This window comes from Sceloporus undulatus, chromosome 2, assembly GCF_019175285.1.
Source record: "Sceloporus undulatus isolate JIND9_A2432 ecotype Alabama chromosome 2, SceUnd_v1.1, whole genome shotgun sequence".
NCBI lineage: Eukaryota > Metazoa > Chordata > Lepidosauria > Squamata > Phrynosomatidae > Sceloporus > Sceloporus undulatus.
The window spans coordinates 244,322,168-244,339,773 of NC_056523.1; the positions used below are offsets into that span (position 1 = coordinate 244,322,168).

Here is a 17,606-nt window from a genome sequence, read left to right on the forward strand (position 1 = left end):
CTTTAAAGTTTGGGGCAACTCCTTCCCAACGAGGCGCCCTTGGTGTTTGTTTGATCTCTTCTTCTTCGTGCAAGTGCTCCTCTGGAAAGCACCGGAGGAGAAGCTCGCCCTTGAGCTCCTCGACAGCTGCGTTAAAGCCTGAGACAACAATGGAAAGTTGGCCCTCGGGGGAAGGAACGCCTGGCAGAGGAGGAGGAGGAGGAGAAGAGGAGGAGGCCTGTCCCCCAGGAGCCCAAGCCAAAGGCTTGCACGAAGAAGAAGAGATCAAACAAACACCAAGGGCGCCTCGTTGGGAAGGAGTTGCCCCAAACTTTAAAGAACCATTTCCCCAATAGCTCCAGGGAGGGAAGAGGAGGAGGTCCCTGGCTGAGGGAGAGAGGAGAAGAGGCCCCTGCCTGGGCTCTGGAGGGCCCCCATCATCCCTCCCCTGGCAACTCCAAAGGAAGGAGCCTGTCTTGCCTTGCCTTTTCTTTCCAAACCCAGGGATTCCCACAACTTCATCTCCTCTCAGCTTAAAAACCAACAGGCCAACCGAGGGGGGGGGGCTCCCCTTGTCCCAGGGAGAAAGCTCCCTAGAAAGGCCGGGTATTAAACACACACACACACCGTGGCTGCATCCACACCGCAGAACGAACCCGGTTTGACGCCGCTTTCACTGCCAGGGCTGTGTTCTTCAAGCTATTAGCCCCGCTTGCTCCTTGCCCGCCCTTCTCCTCCTTCCCTCAGGCAGCCAACTCCCATTCCCAGAATTCCACAGCCTGGAGCCCGAGCAATGAAAGCGGCGTGGAAGCGGGTGAGGAGTTGCCCCTCATGTGGACGATGGACACTGGCTTTCTTAGGGCCAAGAGAAGGCACTGACTGGAGCCCCGCTGCTTGACCTCCAGCCAGAAAGAACGTACAGCCATGAGGTCAGTCTCGTGTCTCCAGGCTTGTTTCAGGTCTGCGTTTGGGGGGAGTTTCCTGAGGGCAGCCTCCAGCAAGTGTCTCCTGGAGAGCCCCCTCTTTAAGCCCTCACCAAAGAAGCCCAGGAGGGTCTCCAAAAGAGAGCCCCAGAGCTCTCCAAACCAGGAGCCTCCCTTGCTCCTCCAGAGCCTTTCCTCCTCCTCCTCCTCCTCCTCCTCAGACAAAGAGCCCAGTGTCCCCCGAGGGGCCCTCCTTCTCCTGCTGCTGCTCTTACCTGGGGCTGCTGGGAGGGGAGCCCCGAGCGCTTGGTGGAGCCATGGCGGGAACTGAGCCTCTTCCAAGACTCGGCGAACCTCCCGCGACTGGCACTCCGGCTCCTCCGCCGGCCAACTTCTTCTTTCTCCGAAGAGACCCCGCTGCCGCCGCCGCCGCTGCTGCTCTTGCCTCCTCCTGGCTCCCCCTGGCCGGGAGCCCGCCACTTCTGCCCCATTTGCCCAAGCGGGGGACAAGTCTGGCTCCCTCTCCTCCGCCCCCAAAGTCAGCCCTTTCGCCACCTCAGGCGCCAGGGACGAGGAGCGCGCCTTTACGCGCCATGCCTCTGCTCTGCTCTCCCGCTGAAGGAGGGAAGGAGGAGAAGGAGGAGGAGGAGGAGGAAGGCTGGCAAAGCCTCCAAGGGGGAAGACGGCATGAGAGCAGCTTTCCCCCCTCAGGAGTGTATCTGTGTGTGTGTCACACCTTGAGCCCCCTCTCTGTGGTACTCTGTTGGCCCCATTATTATTATTATTATTATTATTATTATTATTATTATTATTATTAACAGTATCCCGCTTCCTTCCCAATACAGGGACTCAAGGCTGCCTTAGGGCTTCTTCCATACTCTCTTCCAGGCCAGCATTCTCTGAAGATGCCAGTGAAAAGTCAGGAATAAACTCTTCCGGAACATGGCCCCCCCAACCCCCCACAAAAAGCTATTTCTGTGGACGTTATCCCACGGGAAAATGGGGAGATCAATGCAATGTGATCCTGGATGCAATCATGAGGTTTCACGTTTTTGTGCAAGAGGTTATCACACGTCATCAAAGTCAATGCTAAGTCAATTCGAACCCAATCCAGGGTCAACCAAGAGATGGGTAAATTCTGGGAAATACAGACTCTACACATCCTGTTCCACTCCAAAGTTGCATTCAATTCAAATGTGGCAGGTGTGGAGTGTATGTCTCGGTCACCCTTGGATTGCTTTCAAATCAGACTACAATTCCCAAGCTCCTTTGCTGACTACAATTTTCCCTCCCTCCCTCCCTCTGGGTGTGGGGGGCTTTTTTCTCACCCTCTCAGAGTACTTCTGGAGCTGTTTTGGGGATGAAGCAGCCCTCTCTCCCCACAAAGAGAGAGACACACACTGCCTCCCTCCCTGCTCCTCTCAGCCCTTTCTGTCTCTTTCCCTTTGGAAACTCATCCTCTCCAACTGGAGGGAAGGGAATGGCCAGGGCTCTCTCTTTCAGGAGCGATTACAGAAGTCCTCCACTTTGAGCAGGACTCAGACGCATGAACTGACATTTCTATGACATTTCTCTTTTCCCTAAAGATGCCAGCCACAGATGCTGGTGAAACATCAGGAATAAACTTTTCTAGAACATGGCCACATAGCCCCAAAAACCCACAAAAAAACCTATGGATACCAGCCATGAAAGCCTTCGACTTCACATTTTTAATTATTATTAATATTATTAATAATGTCCTGCCTTCCTCCTACTACAGAAACTCAAGGAGGCTTAGGACTTTTTCATTGGTATTCATATTATTAACAATATCCTGCCTTCCTCCTAGTACAGGAACTCAAGGCAGTTAGGACTTTTTTCACATGACAACCTATGCACTTCCATCCCGAAAATGGTTAAAGTGTTGGCATCCCACAAAAGCAAGCCAATTCGCTAATGCTTATCACACAGAGAGCACAACAAGGGGTTGAAAGCACATTACTTAGGCAAGAAAGTGGGTCCAAAACTTTCACATAATCCACTCCTACACACTTAGGTCTTATGGGAAAAATCTACTGCAACCAATAAAAACTACATTGGCCACTGTCACCCAGAGGACCTTTGCATCCGCTGCTCCCAAACTATGGAAAAGCCTGTTGGAAGAGACCCACAACATCACTGATCTTGATAGTTTCAAAAAGGCTGTCAAGATGAGTCCCTTCTGACAGGCCTTTCCTGAATAGCTCACCTGGTCTTCCATGGATATGAATTATTACATAGAACACTCCAAATTGTCCATCTCCGTGCCGCTGATTGTTTTGACTGTTTTCATTGTTTTAATGGTATTTTATTATGGTATTGTGTTGGGAGGGAGGGAATAATGGGATGTATTTTATAATGTATATTTTATATTGTATTGTATTGCTGTTGTAAGCCACTTCAATCCTGTGGGAGAGGCAGGATAAAAAAATTAAATTTTATTACTATTATTATTACTTGGGTTTCAGACAGATGAAGACAAATCCCTGTTGCTAGCTTGGAAATAACTTTTTTGCGCATGCTCCAAACTGTCATTTTCCCAAGTGCATCCACACACATGCTCCAGAGAAGGAAGGGAAATAAGGGAGGAAAATCCTCTTTGCCCCAGAAGCTGTTTCAGAGGAATGCAGGTTTAGGTTTCCCTTTGCAAAACCACACACAAACACACACACATACACAAGAGAGAAAAAGGAGGTGGCCTGTCCATATACCTGCCTGATTCCAGCGAGGGCTAAAACTTCCAGGTAGCCTCTTTTTCTGGGACATATCCTCCATTTCTCCCTCCTGTACAGGAGGAATTCCAAAACGTCCTCTCTCTCTGCCTTTTCCCCACCAGCTGTTCCCTTAGAGGCTGCTTAGAGGCTCCATTAGAGGAGACCAGCCACGCAAGGGAAAGAGGTGTGTGTGTTGTATGTATGTATGTCCCTTTAAGAACAAGGCTGCCTCCCTCTCCTCAGCACAGCAAAGGAACCCTAGGAAATCTGGGAACAGAGAGAATCCAGCACATGGTTTTCAGACTGCTGCAGTTATGTGAAGAAAGTGAATTTGTGAATGAACTGGAAATGAAAACATAGTATTTTTGCAAAAATTCTTATTCTCTGATTCACCTCACTTTCTGTTTGGATTCTAACTGGTTTGTTATTATTATTAATATTATTACACAGTGCAGTCTGAAAAGCAATTACAAAATTGTCCCTAATGCCCTTGATAACCCTGCATTGTGATCAGTTTATCCTTCCAATTTTCCCTGTGTGAAAGGAAAAAATATATACACTCTAGTCCCTTACAAATCTAAAACAGTCCAAGTTAAAACACCACAAAACATGCAAAGTACAAGTTTAAAAAAACAAACAAAACAATTACAATCATTACATTATTAAAATTTAAAGTTTAAAACTCTTTAAAACAAAAAACAAAACAACATCCCTATCATGCGAAAGCCTGGCGGCAAGGAAACATCTTTACTTGCCACCAGAAGGGCAGCAGAGATGGAGCCATCCTGACCTCCCTAGGGAGCGAGTTCCAGAGCTTGGGAGCAGCCGCTGAAAAGGCGCTTTCTCTTGTTCCTACCAAATGCACCTGAGAGGGTAGTAGGACAGAGAGAAGGGCCTCTCTTGATGCCCTCAGTATTCTCGGGGGCTCATACAGGAAGATACAATCCTTCAAATAGCCTGGATCCAAGCCGTATAGGCCTTCAAGTCACTTCTGACTTAGAGCGACCCTAAAGCTAACCTAACACAGGGGTTTCTTGGCAACAAGGTTTGATTTCCCCTTCCTCAGAGGCTGAGAGAATATGTTGTGCCCCGTGAGTTTCCATGGCCAAGCAGGGAGTCAAACCCAGGACTCCAGAAGACATCCAGGGGTAACTGTGTTGGCCGTTTAGCAAATCCAAACAAAAATCCACCAAACAGTGGCATTTTTATTGACCAGCTGAAATTCACAATATACTTGTTGCAAGCTTTCAAAGCTTCACTGGCTTCATCAGGCATAGTTCAGTGCTCCAACCACTAGACCAAGCTGGCTCTCTGAGGATATCATATGTCAATTCATGCTTCTTGCTTAGATCCCTGCTCCAAAACAATATTGTGACATTTCCTTCTGGATGGAAAGGCTGAAAGTAGGATGTTGGGTCACTGTATGGGGTACAATTCCCAGGCAGGGTGACCCAGCATCCTCCTTTTCCAGCACACATCCTTTTCCAGGACAGGTGTGTGAGTGGGGGGCCTCCCAAAGCAAAGTAGTGCGACTATTTGCAACAAGGAAATTCAGCAACCCTTAGATGTTACCTGCACCCCCCTCCCTCTCTTCCAATCAACAACTGGCAGGTGAGATGTTATTTTCTACAGGTGGAGCCCTTACTCTCTGAGGTCTGATATGGCACTAAGGAGGTTGTAGAGCTCGGGGCCTCTCTTACTTCCAAATCAAAACTTATTTGCAATGTCAGTTGTTGGCTATATAACTACACACTCTAGTTCCTCCACATTCGCTGGGGTTAGGGGCACAGGACCCCTGTGAATTTGGAAAAACCACAAATAACAAAAACACTATGTTTTTACCTGAGATAACATCTTTCTGGGTATCTCTAGGTAATCCAGTGCAACTCTGTGGTCAACATCTGCCAGAAATTGACCATAGAATCATGCTGGAAGAGCTACTAATGCCTAGTGGAATGTTCTCTCTAGGAATCTCTAGGTCCTTCAGTGCGACTTTTGGTTAAAGTTGACCATAGAGTTGTGCTGGATGACCTAGATATTCCTAGAAAGAACATATTAATAAAATCCATGAATAATCAAATCCACAAAAGTCAAAGCCGCAAATGTGGAGGGGTGTGTGTGTGTGTGTGTGTGTGTGTGTATGTATGTATACACACACTCTCATCCCTCCACATTTGCAGCTTCTCTAGGAATATCTAGGAATATTGCCAGGATAGTGTACTGGTGGAGACCAGGGTTTCATTCCCCACTCAGCCATGGGAATCCACTGGGTGACTTTAGGCAAGTCATATCTTCTTAGCCCCAGAAAACCTCATGATAGGTTTGTCTTAGCATCACCATAAATCAGAAATGACTTGAAATGAATATAATAACTGTGAGATACCCTTAGAATGCTTATGTGCCAAAGGTGTAGAACAAAGAAATAATTAAAGAATGTGCCAGAATTCACCTTCATGTCATGACATATGGGGGGAAAAGCATGAGAGCACCTCAGGAAATTGTCCATAAGTTCAGAGACCAGTCGTGACATTTTGGGGCCATGGAAGTCAAGGTGTGTCACACCCAAGGCCCATCAGCAGTAGTGCCCATCGACAGCTATGGCAAAAGTTCTCCCTGTCCTCTCGGGCAGTAAGAAATGCAGTATTTATTTATTTAATACCCTCACTTTTCTCCTGGGGATGGACTCAAAGCAGCCTCCAAAGATTTAAAAAAAAAACAAATATCCAACTAAAATCATATTTACATATATTAAAACACAATTAAACAGAGTTATATCAAAAGGCATAGATAAAATAGTTTAATACACATTTGAAATATGTTTAAGACACAATTAAAAGATAAAAACACAGCATGAACCACATCATAAACTAAAAAGCAATTTGCTGCCTTTTCTTGACCAAAAAAGAAAGAAAATCTGAATGGCCTAAGGTAGCCATTCAACTCAGAGAGGCCAGTCTCTGACCAAATTCAGGACTGCGGGATTGGAAGAAAGTGTTTCTTTGTACCTCATTTAATGGTGGAATTTACTGTGAACAGACTTGGTGCTGGGCACTTAGTTCAAAGGGCTTAGGAGGAGATTAGGCAAATTAATGAAATATATGACTGCTGTTTGTCTGCACAGTCCTACTCTGCTTCTTCATCATTATATGGAAGTGATCCCAGCCTCTGAAAGGGTATGCCAGCAGAGCAAGAGCACTGGCAAATCCTACCAAGGGAGTAAGGCTTTGAGTGTGGCCTCTGTAGTAGTGTGCCTGCCATCCAAAGATCAACCTGGCTAAATGGAAAGAGGTTTATCAGGAGAAGATTGGTCATGGATGATGAACTGGCTGCACCAACTTTTCTATGATGATGGTGGTGGTGTGGAATAATTGCTTTCTGTAGAAGGACTACTGGCAGTGATGAAATCAAAGATATTCAAGGTGTGTACTGTCTTCAGTAGGTACTAGCACCAACAGAGAAATGAAATCTCTATGTTCAGAGGCAGAGCACCTCAAAATAACTGTGTGGACTAGTGGGAGCAGGCTGTTGTTGGCAGTACTTGGGTGACTACTGTAGAAACAAGGTATTGGCTCACAGGGAACTCATATAATCCGGCAATGCTCCTTTTTTGTTTTAAAAGCCATGACAAAGAAACAAGACAAGGAAATCTGCTCAGAAACACTGATTCCTTGCTAAGCATAAATTTGTTATTTTCTGGTGATAAATATATTTATTCTTATATTTATTTATATCCTGCCTTTCTCCCACTCCAGGACTCAAGGCAGCTTGTAAAGGTTAATTTGGTTCTGCAGTGTCTGGTAGCTTTCTCTAATGAAGCAATGCTGACTGGTTGCTCTGCATCTTAAAATATGTTTTACTTTTATTGATGTATTTTTTATCTTAGGGATACAGTGGCTCAGCGTTTAAGACACTGACTGATGACTGAAAGATCAGCAGGTTGGCTGTTAGAGGCCCAAGTGCCACATGACAGAGTGAACTCCTGTCACTAGCCCTAGCTTTTGACTAACCAGCAGTTTGAAAGCATGTAAAAGTGCAAGTAGATAAATAGGTACCACTTGAGTGAGAAAGTAACAGCATTCTGTAAAGTCATGCTGGCCACATGATCAATGCTGGCTCTTCGGCTTAATAACAAAGATGAGCACTGCTCCCTACAGTCAGACATGATTAGACAATCTTGTCAAAGGGGAAACCTTTAGCTTTTCACTTTTAGTTTATATCATGCTTGTACAGGAGAGATTATTCAGAGTGATTGAGTAATATGTTTACTTGTGAGTACATTCTCAATACATAGTGGGGCTTACTCCCAAATTGAAATACAGAAGATCTAGCTGTTATGATCCAGCAGCCTTTCAGGCTGACTATACATTTGCCTTGCCTGCAGATATTGCAAAAGTCTGTTGTGATGGCCTGGCCACCTCTAACTTGTACGGAGAATTTCTAGTGACATTAGACTGTACTGCGGTATTCGTGAAACATTCTTTCCTGTTGTTGTTTGCCATCAAATGAATATCAACTCATGGCAACCCTATGAATAAGAGATCTCAAAAAGTCATGGTCATCAACTGCCCTCCTCAGATCTTATAAACTCAGGGATTGTGGCTACATTGATTGAGCTGGTCCACTTGTATTAGAGTTTCTTTTCCTACTGCCTTCCACTTTACGAAACATTTTCCCAACAAGTCATGTCATCTCCTAAGTCCAAAGTATTTCAACCTCATTTTAGCCTTTCTTGGTGTTTGTTAAAAAGATGAGCCACCATCATTCATATGAGTAGACTGTAGCAGGGCTCTTAAATCGATCCTGTTTTTTATTGATATATTCTACACACTTTTACAGTGCTCCCATGGCATATGCTCAATATGCTTAAAATGATAAAAGAAGTGGTGGTGGTGGTGGTGATAACAATTCCCCTTTTCTTTCTCTGCTTGTACGGCACCTGGTTCTAATGGCCTCTGTAAAGGGGCCAGTCCCAAATAGTGAAGCAGCATCAGGTAGTGGTAGCCCTGTCCTGTCCTGTCCTGTCCTGTCCTGAGGATGAGGTGATCAAGACAGCAACAGAGGTTCTGACTGGCTGGTTAGAATCACAACAAAGCAAGGCAGAATCATTCTGGGAACTATCAGAGCTATGAGAATGTGTTGGCTAGAAGATCCTCCACAAAAAAAGTACTGTTCTTGTTCTTTTAGAAGAATACTAAGACCTTCTTTCAGACTTTCTTTCAGAAGATTCTGGGCCTTCCTTGGGCTGTGCACCTGCTTTATGGCACAGTCATAGGAGTGAATCTTTGAACTCCAGGGAGACTTTCAAAACTGTACCCACAACCCAGAGTCCTAGAATGGTGGATAAGAGCTCCCTGAGTGGTACTTTCCATGTTTTCCCCAAAGTTTAAGGAACTATGGCAACTGGTGGCTTCCATATCAGTGAGGCAATGAATCAACTTAGGTTTTAGTGTAAAAATTAATGGCACTATCCAATGTGATGAACCTATTTGGGGGAAAGGTTTCAGCACCTAGGATACCTCCTTTAAAGCTTAGGTTAACAACCAAGACAGAGTTTGTGTCCAACTGACAGGAAAGCCACCAGCTGCTACATCTGGAGAACATGTCATGAAGATCACCTCACAAGCAGCTGCTTTCTCTGCCAATCTTAAACCACTTTTTAAATGGGGCATGTATTCAATGTCTTTCACAGTGATCCACAGGATCAAATAAACTGTGTGAGGGATGGGAATGAGATCTTTTCAATGTGTAGAAATGAGCATGAGAGACTAGAGACTAGAAAAGCATCTTTAATGTTTGTGTTGGTTGTTTTAACTGTATCAAATTAAGATATAACTTGTTATTTTCCCCTCTTCTCTCTTAGCATGCTCTGTTTGATTAAACTTGCTCTGTTTTATTAATCTTTGTCCATAGGGAGCTGAAGAGCACTGAAAAAAACTGCACTCTAATCTGACCTGATAAATGTGGTGTGAAGTATTCAGTAGTAAGTGTTTGTCTTAAATAAAAAATGAGAGAATACAATTAAACTATAATATTTCAACAACGTATTTCTCATTCCCAGTTTACAGCCAGTAAATTTAACAGGCTATTTTAATATTTATTCTCTGCACAAGTAGGAGGGAAAAGATCATATGGCAAGATTAGGTACTGTTAGTGTTTCTCTCCCAGTTTAAAACCACCAATAAAGTTGGAAATCAAAACTCCGTATGTCATGTAGGTTAACTTACATTTAGACTTCTAGAAAATCAGACTGTCCCAGTTCACAAAATGAAAACTATAACACAAACAGAGTTGCTAATACCAACTCTCAGTGATGCACAACATTGCACAACAATGTTAAAGAAAAACACGCCTAATTAAGCATCTCTCTTTGCTTCAGGACTTATTTTATTGATTAATAACCCACCTTTATCCTAATATGGAACCCAAATATTTGCTAAAGCTTACTGTGCCATACATCTACTGAAAGCACAAGTGCCATCTTCTGGTACTGGCAATTTTGAGTAGTTACTTTGTCCAAGGAATATCTATTGTTTCATGTCAGATACACTCAAAATCTCTCAACATAGCAAGTCTATATTCTGTTGTTTTCTTGTGTTCATGCAGGGAGCAGGAAAGAGAAACAAGCCTGGGAATGCTTTTCACCAATCTTTTCTCTTGGAAGCATCTTTAGAGGCTGAGATCAGTAGCACTTTTTATTTTCTTCATCTAGTATGCTAGTGTTATCCTTATGTAGAGCACTGACCTCTGACTATTACTGTCTATGTTCTATTAACCTTGATAATTTATCACTCAGACGTGAGACATGATGTGAATTGCTGCTGGACACACTTCCTTCCTTAAGCAAGGACGTAGAATTCAAAGACATAGCCATACAGTATCAGTCTGGAAAATCAGTATGCAAAAGGATCTTGTACTGCCTTTGGGACTAACTGAAAGAAACAAGCCTGTAGCATGAGCTTTTGTTGACTTGAGTCTACTTCGGTAGATGCATGGGGAAGTAGACTCAAGTCTATGAAAGCTCATGCTACCGGCTTCTCTCTTTCAGTTAGTCTCAAAGGTGCTACAAGAAGGTTAAGGAAGTACTGAAGAATTTACTCCACATTTATCAAATAGCTACTGCTACTGAACTTGTGAGCACCTTTCAAGATGTTTGACCTTTCTAGTCCAAAGTTATCTAAGGATCACCTCCTTCCATTGAACCATATTTTCCTGAGAAGGAGACCCTGAGAGGTAATTGGGAAATGAACTCATCACAATTCAGATGTCAAAATACACAGTTCTGTTCTTCAAATGCTTCATTGGCTGATAGTGAGATGCTCTTTGGCAAGTTATAGAAAAAATATTTCTTTGCTCCTCATTTTTCATCTGATCAGGAAAAATACAGACAGCCAAGAGGCTACAGCAAGATTCTTTGCACTTTGAGAAGTATTTATCTGTGCAGAAATACACATGGTTTTCCTGCATAGAAATGTGTTTTCTACACAGAAAAAAATTTTTTTTGTGTATGTGTGCAGAAAGACACATGTTTTCTACACAGAATAATCACATGTATTAGAAATGAGCTGCAGTCCATGAAGGCTTATGCTGAAATAATTTGGTTAGTCTTTAAGACTCTAGAGAAGTTGTTCCAGGAGTTGATGGTAGCATTCATAACAGAACCATGGGCTGATGAATGGTGTATTGACCAAAGTTTCCTTTCCCTAATAGTAATTTCTTCTGTTTGTATAGAGGCATGTCTAGCTATAAAATATTGTATTTTTAGACTGAGGATGGACAGAAGAAAATTAATGGGCTGGAGGGATTAAAATTGAGGAAATCTGCTGGACAGTCTGCTTTGAAGCATCCCTGTGTTAGATAAATACAGGTGATATGTTGTCATGGGAACTAAATTTCTTCTTGGGGTGTATTCTGACTATGAAAAATATGAGGGGGAAAGATCACTTCTGCCTTCCAGCTAAGAACAATATGAGATAGGCTTGAGCCTCTGAAGAATTTGAACCTTGTAAGCATTAGACTATTTCCTTACTGACCTAATGTGAGATCAGTGAACCTTGGCTGTCTTTTAGAGTGTTTAGGTTGTGCCAATTCTTCTGCTGAAACGGTATATTTATAAATAAATATGAATTACAAAATGCCAATAAGCCTCTGGTGACCTACTTCCAACACTACCCACCCTACACACACACACACACTTTCAAACAGAGGAGGAGAATACAAAATTTATCAGAATGCAATGTTTTCCTTGAACATTAGTCATGTTCAGGCTACACATAGAGCCTATGACACATCCTGAATCCATAGACAAGAGCCTATATGCATAGAGTTTGCATATAGACAAGCAGTTTAGAGGTTCAGATCAACCTTGTTGTCCTCCCCATGTATTGATATCACCAAATATGTCACATGAAAAGTGTTCTTGAAACATCAGAATGAGACAATAATTATGCAATATTTCAAAAACAAACTTTGGCCCATCCTTGAATTTGTTTCCAGGAAAGATGTAAAATGTAGCTCAGTTTGATATTTTGCTTGAAGAATACCACATCAACCTAAAAGATGGTATACCAGGACAAAAAAAAAATGCATTTGGAGTATGAAACCCACCTGAGCACTGACACTTGTCACCTAAAGCAAGGCCTCTAAAACACTGTAAATTACTTGTTCAATACTGTAGGGATTTTTTTTGTAGTAGATCTGGTGTCCATTGGTACTGAAGAGGCAAATGATAGGCCACTAGAGACTGAGACAATGGAAGTACAGTATTCATCGAAACTGGCAACCCACAGCCCCAAAACACCAGTGAGATCATGCCCCCCAAAAACCAGTGTGTGTGAAAAGTAGTACAGGTATTTGCGATTTACAGAAGCCAGCAACTTTCTCACCACAAAAACTTGTGCAACACTACTCTCCATGCTCTGCTACAATCCAAAGAAGGAAAAGGAAAGTGAGGCATATACATTAAAAAATATTGGGAGTGCAAAATCAATTTCTGAACCATTTTTATATATATAAAAATAAATAGCCAAAGGCCAACATTGAAAAAAAATACAGAGCTTAGAACTCAAGCCAAGATTTAAAAAATGATAGAGTACAGGGCTTTAAAAATAAATTAGAAATCAAACCTTAAAAACAGTTTTGGAAATTTGGCTTCTGGTTAATGCTACCATCTGGATTAAGCTGATTGGCTAGTACCTGTAGTATTGGCAACCCCACCTCTTTCTTACAGACAAATTCACAAATATAGATGAATTAAATCACTCACACATATACACACACACAACTCACTGCTAAAATAGAAAGATCCTCCTTTGGTCTTCCCAACAGCAGAATGTGTTCTCCAGCTGTCAGATGGCACTGGTTACTTGTTTTCTTCCTTCCTGGCTTTCTCCCAGTGTCCTGTTTTGATACTTTTTGTATGTGCAATACTGAAAACATATATCCTGGGGACTGGCTGTGACTGGTCTTCGTGTTGCCCATATTCTTGATTTAAGCCCTATTATGTTGCCTTGCATACCCTCATGCTGTGTGCATGCATGCATGTGTACGCGCACATGCGCGCACGCGCGCACACACACACACACACACATATATACATACACATACAATATCTATTGGTAAACATGGTTGGAAATCAAGCTGATCTAACAGGTGTTTTTGGAGCTCACATGATGCAAGGAAGTTCAAAGACACCAGTGCTGGGGTCGCTTGACCTAAGGCATATCATTTTAGAGAGAATAAATGGACAAGCACCATGCTACTGCATGATATGAGAAATTTCCCCTACCAGCTTAATTTGTATTTACTATGGAAAAGGGAATGAAGACATGAAAGGAAGGCAAGAGTAACAGAAGCTAGAACCAATTTTAACTTTATTTTTTAAAGTGGTAAGCTGAGTGATCAGGCCAACGGTGGCTCAGTGAGGCAAGTAGTTGCAAAACCAATGAATCGAATCTTCAATCAATTTTTAAAAAAAGTTCCCAAGCTGGGCTGCCGCTTACATCACCAATGACACGGAGATGATTGACATGCATTTTGAAGTGGCTCAAACTAGTGGGGATGACAATTGTGCCAAAAAAGAAGCTATTACAAGGGGATAATGAAAAGATCCCCTTTCATAGTGGGAATGACAGACCTTTTGGAATCAATTCACCAACATGGAGCAAAAGCAAATTGCAAACCGGTTCAAATGTAAGTGGGAATGGGGCCTTAATTTTTCTAGATAAGTTCATCCATTCCCAGGAAAGCATCAAAGATGTTTCCAAACCCTTTGTGAATCTACAAACCTATGTTTTCTCCGCTGCTGCCGAGGCACCATTAGCGCCCTGAAATGGCGTGGTGACATCCCTTGTGCACTGCACCGTTTGGACGCTGTGCATGAGACACATCATCGTTGCTTGCACCATGTAAATGGTAGCATGCAAAGATGGAGCCCGGACAGCGCAGTAGGGCTCAGGAGCATGGGAAGCTCTGCTCTCCCAAGCCCTACCTTTGGCCCCAGGCCAGTGCAAAGCAATAGTCTGTACTGGGCCTTACTCTCTTGCAAGTCTTTGAACTAAATAATATACCCTAACATTTTAAAGAGACATTGTCATTCCTGGTGGGGTTTCTTAAGCCCTCAACTTTGTGAGTAATACCTCTCAGCTAAAAAAAATGGTAAAGAGCAGCAGACTATGCCCACATATAGCACCCAGGCAGTTTGGTGCAGTCCAGCAGCCTTGCCCTGGATGCCTGAAAAGTCCTAAGCCTACACTCTGTTCTGTGGAAGAGGAGAAAATGTGTAGGGCAAGATTGTTCATCACTTCAACATGGTGTAAGTATCTGCCAGCAGAGTTATACAGTGCGCTCATGCCATACGTTCTGCCACATGCACACGCCCCATTATTTCCTATGGGGCTCGAACATAGGTGGATTTTCCCTTACGTGGGGGGATCTGGAATGGATCCCCCCGCATAAGGAAAGGGCCCACTGTATTATGCAACTTGTATACTGAACACCAATGTAACACAATGCACATGGCTGACAGGCTATTGCATAATTTTAATACTCAATGTGAAGACAATGCAGAGAGGCAATACACATTCACATGCTCCTCTGTATACTTTAATGCACAGTTACATGTACAATGGCCCCATATATACAACTATACATGCCACCTTCAGCTGGATAGCACTATTGTTCATTCTCCTACACCACCCCCAGTCACTTTGTAAGCATAGCATGATATACATCTGTGTAAGTCACTAACAAAATGCCAGCTTTAAAGGTAACAATAGTGGAAACTGCAAAAGAAGGGAGAGGCAACTGTGCACATTGGGAAAATTGTGCATACTTTTCTCTAATGTTGGAAGCATTTTGCCCCCACCGTATTTGGCCCCACTGCTTCTTTAATCATTAGTTTATGCAAAATCTTGAATTTTACTTGATGTTTTTTTTTTTGTAATTATGTGCCATAGTGAATTAACATATATGAGGTCCAGTGCCCTTTTTTAACCTCTTTTGCAAAAAATGTTAATTTACTATTCTTTCACACCCAGGTCATCAGCATTCCCCTCAAGTGAAACGTTCAGTAGGTATTCTCATACCAGCACATACAACAAAGGTTCTATATTATGGGAACTTGATATTCTCATTTATGTTGTTTAAGTAATCCTGAGCTATTTAGCAAATAAAATTCAGTGTGAGAATAGTGTGTTTTCTGTCAGCTGTCCTGTTTCTCTGTTCACAAAAGAAACTCTTTATTCACTCTGTTAAATCAGGGAATGTTCCATTATCATTATGTTATTGCTTCAGAGTAACGGTGTAACCTCTGATTATACAAAAAGTGATGATTAATGAGCGTGTAATTACTTTTTTAAACGTGCTTACTTCCAAACTCTGGGATAGTTAAGGTGAGGGGAATAGGGCAGCAGAACCAGAGACATGTAGATTATGGAGGAGATGGATATATTTTTAAAATACTCGTTTTGTCCAATCCTTAAGGTAGGCTTTCAGTGGTGAGCTCCCATCTAAAAGGTCAACCAATCAATGCCCACTTAGTACTTGGATTGATTATACTTGCACATTCTGCTTTAACTTCTCTGAACATAAAACATGTTTAATATTTACAGTGGCTTATGACTGCATCTCCCTTTGATGCCTTTAATTGCTGCCTCTTACTTGTACTGTTTTCTTGGCCAACTGTATATAAACAATTTTTTAAAACCTACTTATGTTGCTAGAATTGCATTTGTGAGATCAGTCTCATACTGTTTCGGAATTATGTAAGAAAGCCTGTTCAGATGACTGAGCATTCATTTACTATTTACTTAGCGTGGCATCAAGTCCCATTGACCTTAGTAAGACTTATATCTGAATAGATACATACAGCAAATAAAATAAGAAAATTTACCCATTAAAGCAATCCAATAAAAACCCTGATGATCAAGCATACAGATCAAACATCTCATCACTCTAGAAAAGTAAATTTGCTGCTTCACTTGTGTAAATGTGTAGAGGTCCCCCTCAAAAAGGGATATGTGTGTGTGTGTAGCCTTCTCTCACTCACATCTGATCCTTATATAAACAATCCAAGAATAATTTGCACATTATAAATGTTTTGGGCCTCCAAGCATTTTAATATGGATAACACCTTTCCACTTACTTACACATACTAGATTGTTTAACAAATAATAAGTTTTCCTATTTTATTTTTGTGTGAACCTTAAAGGTTCAAACTAAAATGGAAGGAATCTAGATGAGACTAATCAAGAGCATTATCTGCAAGGGAAAAAAATCCCTTAAAGAAAATTAATCATCCCTGTTGACTCAAATAGTTATTGGTTGACTGCAGATGAGTCAATGGAATTAAAACAGTAGGGGAAAGGCTGCGGTCTTGAATGGACTGAATACAATTATGAACAATATTATCTTTATCACTTGTTTCATTGCTGCCTTGTTATCAATAATTCGTCTTCCTCAGACTATATAGTATGATCTCAGGGCTTGGAAATCTTTTTACTATAACTCCCAGAATCTATCACATGGCCATGTGCCATGTGACTGAACAATTCTAAGAACTACAAAGTAACATTTCAAGGTTCTGCATGGGTCATGGCGGTTGTTGTATCAGAGTGAGACTTCTATATTTATCCTATATGTTAATATTTTTAATAACAAGACATTTTCTGATATTATCAAGCATTTTAAAACACAAATCTCATGCTATCCTGCTTGGTTTTGCTTTTACAAGCTGTAAATCCTGGGATCACTTTGGAAGATTATTGACAATGTTGTATCTTGTGAGATGTTAAGGCACCATTTATAACAAGATTCACATTTTAAAGACAAGATAAGAACAAGCAGGAGGATTTTTTAGTTTTTGTTTTGTAAGCGTAAAAGCTCTTTAAAAAATCTTAAGATAACATTTTTCTTCCATCAAATTGCTCCTTGAATCCTTCATTTTTCATTACCAATTGTTCATAGTTGTTTCTATAGTAGTTACTGTAGGACCATGGTGGTTGAACCTACAGCACACGTGCCACACGTGAAGCCATTTTTCAGGGCATGCGGAAGGCAGGGGAGAAGAGGAACAGGCACAGAATTATGGATTAGTGGAAGGCATCCCATATTCAAAGTGCAAGGTTATTTAATGGGGAAAAGCTTGCCCAAGATAGGAAATGAAAATAAAGTATCAGCAAGCTTTTGGCTTGTAATCAATTTTATCTATGCCAGACATCTTCCACAAATAGTGACAGGCTAGTTTGAGGAATCATTTGTGAATTCAAGAAATGCTACCATGCTACTCTTCATTATTTTACAGAGATAATAAGCTGTAACATTGTGCAGTGTAATATGATTAGTGCTTAAAAATCTCATATGTGGATGTGGATTTGTGCATGTACTCTCTCTCTCTCTTATACACACACATACACACACACACTTATGCACACACCTATAGAGGAGCTGCCCATTTTGGGGAGATCTTGGGTAATCT

General features: G+C 42.0%; 1 protein-coding gene across 2 annotated transcripts in view; it reads right to left on the minus strand.

Moving 5' to 3' along the window:
* LOC121922110 (transient receptor potential cation channel subfamily M member 3) overlaps positions 1–1,506 on the minus strand; it is a 459,242-nt gene extending 457,736 nt beyond the window's left edge. For both annotated transcript variants that reach the window (XM_042451065.1, XM_042451064.1), the window contains exon 1: positions 1,178–1,506. In XM_042451065.1, the coding sequence (XP_042306999.1) occupies positions 1,178–1,393 (216 nt within the window). In that variant the 5' untranslated portion in view covers positions 1,394–1,506. The remainder of the gene's footprint in view (positions 1–1,177) is intronic.
* Positions 1,507–17,606: the final 16,100 nt, after the last annotated feature.